The sequence below is a fragment of the Nematolebias whitei genome, chromosome 2 (genome assembly GCF_014905685.2).
Source record: "Nematolebias whitei isolate Nwh7 chromosome 2, NemWhi1, whole genome shotgun sequence".
Lineage (NCBI taxonomy): Eukaryota > Metazoa > Chordata > Actinopteri > Cyprinodontiformes > Rivulidae > Nematolebias > Nematolebias whitei.
In genome coordinates this window covers 14,961,429-14,968,546 of record NC_056499.1, presented here as the reverse complement: position 1 = coordinate 14,968,546, position 7,118 = coordinate 14,961,429, and the positions used below count along the sequence as shown (strand labels likewise).

Sequence of the window (7,118 nt, the reverse complement as noted above, 5' to 3'; positions counted from 1 at the left end):
ATGTCAGAATGCTAATATACCACTGTCACAATGTCAGAGTGCTAATATACCACTGTCACAATGTCAGAATGCTAATATACCACTGTCACAATGTCAGAATGCTAGGGGAGTGGTGGCGCAGAGGTTAGAGAAGGTGGACCTGTGATCGGAAAGTTGCCGATTTAACTCCCCAGACAGGAAATATCAAAAACTGTGTGGTAAATGTGAAACACCAACACCTGCCTCCACCCTCATTTGCCCCACTCTGGGCCCTTGAGCAAGGCACTTAACCCCCACCATCTGCTCCCCTGGGTGCCCTAGATGGCAGCTCTGCTCCACACAGAGGGCTGTGGCAACTCTGTGGTCTGTGGTTGTCGGGAAGGGCATCCAGTGTAAAAACAATTGCCAAGTCTTTGTGCAATTTAGTTCGCTTTGGCAACCCCTGAAGAAGAGAGAAGCCGAAAGAAGATGTTAGAATGCTAATATACATTGGTTGCAACAGCAGAATTCTGATATACCATGGCCACAATCACTGACCGGCTGACTCAAAGCCAGAATATTTTGTTTTATGATTATTAGTGTTTTAGTATCTTTAAACTGTTGGTGGTTTCATGAACGTCCTACTTGCCTAAAACTGAAAATAATTTCCACTGTTGTTTTTGTTTTTTTAAACCTCCCCTCAGATTTGAATTCTAAACTTAATGAAGAACCATCTCAATACTTGTACTCAATACTTCAACCAGTTCCTCACCAGGCTGCAAAAGCTGGAGGAAAATTTTCAGAAAAAAATACAAATTTTCACTTGAAATTGCACAGTATTGCACAAATGTTACACAAATCTGGTGCAAATGTTGCTGGATGTTGATTACACCTCGGTTCCAAAACAGCTTCATTTATTGTACAGCACATTAGTCCATCTGACATCATCAGAAATGTGCTCCATAAATTAACATTTTTGTGACAGAACTGCACTTTTTAGCCACTTGGAACTACTGATTAATGGTTACAAGTACCGAATGTTGTGCATTAGGGCTGAGGTAGTTCTGCGTGACAAGCGATAAATCTGAACCAGTCCAGCGGTTGTTTTGTCCTCAGACAGCAAATGTGGACTTCAGAGAAGAAGCTGCTGGATGAGGACTTCCATCCTGCATGAGGACCAGGCTAAGCTGCTGAGGTCCTAATGATCCATGTTAACAATTCTTCAGACCTTGGTTCTGTCTGTTCTTCTATAGTTTATACATCAGAATGTCAACAATTATTAAAGTGAAGTTCCACTTTTGAACAGAAGCTGTGTTGTAACCTTTTTAAATTCCCTGAAAACCTTTCTAATGATTTTTTTTTGCTGTTGCCCGACATCTCCCTGATGATATGTTTGTTTACAGAACATGGGCACAAACTATTCCCGGTCGTGTGGAGTTCTTCTCCAGTGAGGGCTCTGATACCTCCATACCTATTCCCATTGTGGCTCTGAAGAATGTGGACGACTCATACCCGCCTCAGAAGAAGTCCTTCATGATGCTGAAGTACATGCATGACCACTACCTGGACAAGTACGAGTGGTTCATGAGGGCCGATGACGATGTCTACATCAAGAGCGAGAAGCTAGAGAGCTTCCTTCGAAGCCTGAACAGCAGCGAGGCCATCTTTCTGGGCCAGACGGGAATGGGGGCCCGTGATGAACTGGGAAAACTGGCTCTGGAGCCCGGGGAGAATTTCTGCATGGGGGGTCCTGGTGTCATCATGAGCCGGGAGGTCCTGAAGAGGATGGTACCCCACATCCGGGAGTGTCTGCAGGAGATGTACACCACCCATGAAGACGTAGAGGTGGGCCGGTGTGTGAGGAGATTTGCCAGGGTCCAGTGTGTCTGGTCCTACGAGGTAGGAGGTTGTTTTTTTTTTTTAAATTTGGTATGTCTTCTGTTTATTCAAGTCCAGATCCAGAACTAAATCAGTCAAACTGTTGACATCACCTGAGGCTGAGGTCAGGGAGGTGGTGGTTTAAACATGCCTGATGGAGCAGGCTGATGTGCGTCATCGGTGGTGGAACTCAGACATCCTGCAGTAAACCACAGCTGAACACAAGAACCAACTTTTATAACAGAATTAAAAAATATTAAAAAAAATATCAACAAATACTGCAGCTATATAAAGGTGTGGACGATACGGCAAAAATAAATGATTTGTTTGCAGTAAAATCACGGTTTTATCACAATTTTACATGGATTTTAAATTGTTGATTTAAAAAAAATATAGCAAGTTAGAAAACAATTAACCAAACTGGCTCCATCACAGAAGGAGGAGGAGGAGGAGGAGGGTGGAGCAGTAGCCCTGAGGTTGGACCAGTTACCATCCACAGTAATCACCTGCATCACCATCAGAACCAGCAGAACCTGCTGCTAAACCTGCAGCATCCAATTACAGCAGATTATTCTCTAAGAGCCTTAAGGTCACCATCCAGGGATCACCGAGGTTCCGGGACTCAAACGGATCAATGTTCTGATCACATGCCTGCTTCAGGTTTATCAATGCTGTTCATTCAGCAGAACGCCTACATCCGAGTGGAAACCACCGTCGCTGCAGCCGACGCCCGATTAAACGGTCCTGTTTCCACACATTCTGAGACAGAACCTGGTCACTGAGCTGGGACAAACGGGAGCGGGGACAAATGAGAGCAAAGACAAATGATATTGGGGACAAACGGGAGTATGGACTTTAGAATGTGGTGAGTTCTGAATGAATTTCAGCGGGCAAAGACCAGCAGATTGCAGGTGTTGGTGAGTCCTCGGTTAGGATGGGTCTGAAGTTGTCCACGAGTTTAACTGTTTTATCTTGTCTGACTTTGAGCTTTTCGAGCCACAGGCATGCAGCTGCTCTCCACTCAGCTTCATCCACATTAAACCAGTTCTGCCTGGTTGAACGCCTCTGCTTTCTTTGCCTTCAAGTAATGAAGCAGGGGCATGCCTGTGGTTTCTGTGCAGACAGTCGAAGTCTCGCAGACGGTTCCTCCTCTGTGACTACGAGCCGGGGGTTCGACATGTATGCTGTGAGGGGTTATGAAGCCTCAATCATAATAATAATAATAATATCATCACATTGTCATCACTGTATGTTTCCATACAATGGCAAAATTAGTTTCTGCATTTAACCTATCCACCACCAGGTGGTGCAGTGGGCAGCTATTGAAAGTGCCCGGGGGGCATTTTGGGGATAAGGTGTGCTGCCCAGAGACACCACGAGGTATGCGGTGACCGGGGATCGAACCTGGGACTTTCGAGTCCCGAGCCGGCTGCCCTGCCTCTACACCATCTCGGCCTCCTATCATCAGTATTTAACCGTGGAGTTATTTGGGTTATTAACCAGCTCAGAGTCAGAGTCATTGATTCTTTGTCATTTGCATCACATGTGGTACATGTAGTGGAACGAAATTGTGTACACAGGGTTCCAGTTTAATCAAGCAATAGCAAAAATATAAAGTGTAAAAAGAAACCGTAAATAAGGATCTGAGATATAAACTAAGATATATGCTAAACGAACGCCAAACGGTACGCTAAAAGAATCTCGCCAGGAAGGAATGCTTGTCACCTGCCACCTTTCAGGCCACAGATTTAGACTGAGGTCCTCTGATGAAAAATGACACTCAGAGTTGTTACTGACTCTCAGCTACTACCACAGCTCAATATGTGTAAAACTGACAGAATTGAAGCCATTTTTGGCTAATGTTGATTAGCTGTGGTGGCAGCCATCTTAAACTGATTTGACTCCAAAACTTACCAGCTCTGTAAACTCAACATCGCAGTTTGTCAGAAACCTTCAGTGTCGTTTCCAGGCTGTTTCCGTTGTTGTATTGTTCTTGTGCTCAGCATAAACTCCTGTATTGACATCAGTGTTTATCTCCTGTCTCTCTCTGGGAAAATTAACTGACAGACGTGGTTACACAAAACCAACACACACACTGACACACTCACAACAACACAAACTCATAACAACACACAACACATTGACAACGTCACAACAGCATCTCATCAGCTCATCTCGTTTCAGCCTCACAGAAGCGACATTTTATTTTAGGAGTCTCAGAAATCAAGTTCCAGAGTAAAAACGCCTCCCTGTTTTCATGTGAACAGCCAAAGCACAGTTTTTAAAAATGACGTCATTGCTTCGCCTCTGACCTGACTTTTTGTCCTTCTTGTTCTAACGAGACGTTTTATGGACAGTTAGTTTAATGTGTTCTGTTCTGTTTCCACAGATGCAGCAACTCTTTTACGAGAACTATGAACCCAACAAGAAGGGCTACATCCGAGAACTGCACAACAGCAAGATCCATCGGGCCATCACCCTCCACCCCAACAAGAACCCCCCCTACCAGTATCGCTTACACAGCTACATGCTCAGCCGCAAGATTGCAGACCTACGCCACCGAACCATCCAGCTCCACAGGGAGATAGTCCAGATGGGACGCTACGGTGCGGCCGAGCCCAGCCGAGAGGACCTGCAGCTCGGCATGCCTCCTTCATTCATGCGTTTTCATCCTCATCAGAGGGAGGATGTCCTCGAGTGGGAGTTTCTGACAGGAAAGTACCTGTTTTCATCGTCCGACAGTCAGCCGCCACGCCGTGGGATGGACTCCTCTCAGAGGCAGGCCTTGGATGACATCATCATGCAGGTGATGGAGATGATCAACGCCAACGCCAAGACGCGGGGCCGTGTTATCGATTTTAAGGAAATCCAGTATGGCTATCGAAGGTTGAACCCATTATATGGGGCAGAGTATGTTCTGGATCTGCTGCTGCTCTACAAGAAGCACAAAGGAAAGACCATGACAGTTCCTGTGAGGAGACACGCTTACCTTCAGCAGACTTTCAGCCAGATCCAGTTCAGAGAGGAGGAGGAGATGGATGCCAGGGCTTTAGCTAGCCACATCAACAAGGAGTCCGACTCCCTGTCGTTCCTGTCCAACTCCCTGAAGATGCTGGTTCCCTTTAAGCTAGCCACTTCTGGACAAGACCAGAGGGAACCGAAGGAAGACAAGGTCAACATTCTGGTTCCTCTGTCGGGGCGGTATGACATCTTCGTTCGCTTTATGTCGAACTTTGAAAAGGTTTGTTTGATCCCCAACCTGAACGTGAAACTATTGATCCTGCTGTTCAGCACCGACAACAACACTGAGCGGGTCAAACAGGTGGAGCTGATGAGGGAGTACCACCTGAAGTATCCTCGGGCTGAGATGGAGATCAAACCTGTAGCCGGTTCCTTCTCCAGAGCTCTGGCTCTGGAAGTGGGTTCCTTACACTTCTCCAATGATTCCCTGCTGTTCTACTGCGACGTGGACCTGCTGTTCTCCAGTGACTTTCTGAAGCGCTGCCGGACCAACGCCGCCTTGGGAAGGCAGGCCTACTTCCCCATCATTTTCAGCCAGTATGATCCTAAAGTGGTGTACACAGGGAAGGTTCCAAGCAACAACCATTATGTCTTCACCTCAAAAACGGGTCTTTGGAGGACCTACGGCTTCGGCATTGTCTGCGTCTACAAGGGAGACCTGGTCCGAACCGGGGGCTTTGATACCTCCATCCAGGGCTGGGGCCTGGAGGACGTTGACCTTTACAATAAGTTCGTCCAGTCAGGGGTCAGGCTGTTCAGGAGTTCGGACACAGGGATAGTGCACGTCCACCACCCGGTTCTTTGTGACCCGAACCTGGAGGCGAAGCAGTACAAGATGTGCCTGGGCTCCAAAGCTTCGTCTTACGGTTCCACCCAGCAGCTGGCAGAACTCTGGCTGGAGAAGAACGACCACAGCTTCAGGAGGCTGGCCACCAACAACGGCTCAGTCAGGACAGCCTGAGACGCCTCGTCTTCACTTCCTTTTTAACCAAACATTTTACCGTTTATTTATTTTTCACTGAAGATGTCAAACTGTTGTTTCTAAACATTTAGTTTTAAAACCATTCGGAAATGTTGATGAGCTGACGGAGAGCCTGAGCTTCAGATGGACAGACACTCGGGCTTCTTCGGATGGTTAAATGTTGGACAGATGGACACTGTGGTGGTGGGGCGTTATTTTAAGCAGAGTGTCTCCTTAAATTCATTGGCAGTAAATTACATTTTCTGTAAAATTTTACTCTTTGTCACCCACTTCGAAATCCACGTTACAACAAATGCCAGGCTAATTATGACACCAACAGACTATTTGGAGCAGAGAAAACAGATGGACTCTGCTGGAGACTCAGGTGGACCTGATGGAGTCTGCTGGAGACTCAGGTGGACCTGATGGAGTCTGCTGACGTTCTCGGCATCCTCACTCGATCACAGTTCACTCTCGAGTTTTGAACAAGTTTTAAAAATGTAAATTTCTCTGAGTTGTTGAGGGGGGTGGGGTCTCAAACCCGTCTCCATAGATCTAGACCTGGGTCTCCTCAAACCACGTGAGTCTATGGCCTGAATGTCCAGGTCTAAACCCACTCTCATGGGGAGTAAAATAGTAAAACCTGGTCCAGGTCTGCCATTTCTACTCCAGCAGACTGAATCATAAGGCGGACGAGTGTTCATCAAAATACTGTGCAAAACAAGTTTTACAAGCCGTGCACAAGAAAATATTTTATTTTGTAAAATACGACCACATGGCTCGCTGGGCCCAAACACTCAGAACTTCGCACACCCGGTACCAGTTTCCACTTCGTAATCCATCCATAATAAACTACTCTGAGGATGGATGGTGTGTTAAAAAAAGTGCCCCACCTGAACAGCTGGATGAGGACAGCTTGGTGTTGTGGTGACATTAAAGATTCTGATCCGCTGGGTTCTGGTTCCCAACGCTCTACTCTGATTTATGGTGTTTTTTTATTTTTACTCGTAAACATTTTAACACTTTTATATTTTTGTGTTGTTTTTTTTTCTTCGTGCTGGATTTGAAGTGTTTCATTATCCGGTGAGTTTGTTTTCTCCTCCTTCCACACGTTCAGCAGGAACCCTCATTTACCCACAATGCACCACGAGGCGGCAAGAACGTCTACATTTCTCGATTTTAGCTAAAGGCTCTGATTATCAATCAAACGAACACAAAGCCTAAACAAGGTCTTTCATTATAAAGCTGACATTACCGAAGAAATGCCTGTCGCCCGCTGGCCGAAGTTGTAAACGGTTCT

General features: G+C 46.2%; 1 protein-coding gene across 1 annotated transcript in view; it reads left to right on the top strand.

The window, feature by feature from the left end:
* The window catches only part of chsy1 (chondroitin sulfate synthase 1), a 9,548-nt gene extending 3,381 nt beyond the window's left edge, over nt 1-6,167 (top strand). The window contains exons 2-3 of the mRNA XM_037697234.1: nt 1,362-1,857; nt 4,226-6,167. Coding sequence (XP_037553162.1) covers nt 1,362-1,857; nt 4,226-5,818 — 2,089 coding nt within the window. The 3' untranslated portion in view covers nt 5,819-6,167. The remainder of the gene's footprint in view (nt 1-1,361; nt 1,858-4,225) is intronic.
* Nucleotides 6,168-7,118: the final 951 nt, after the last annotated feature.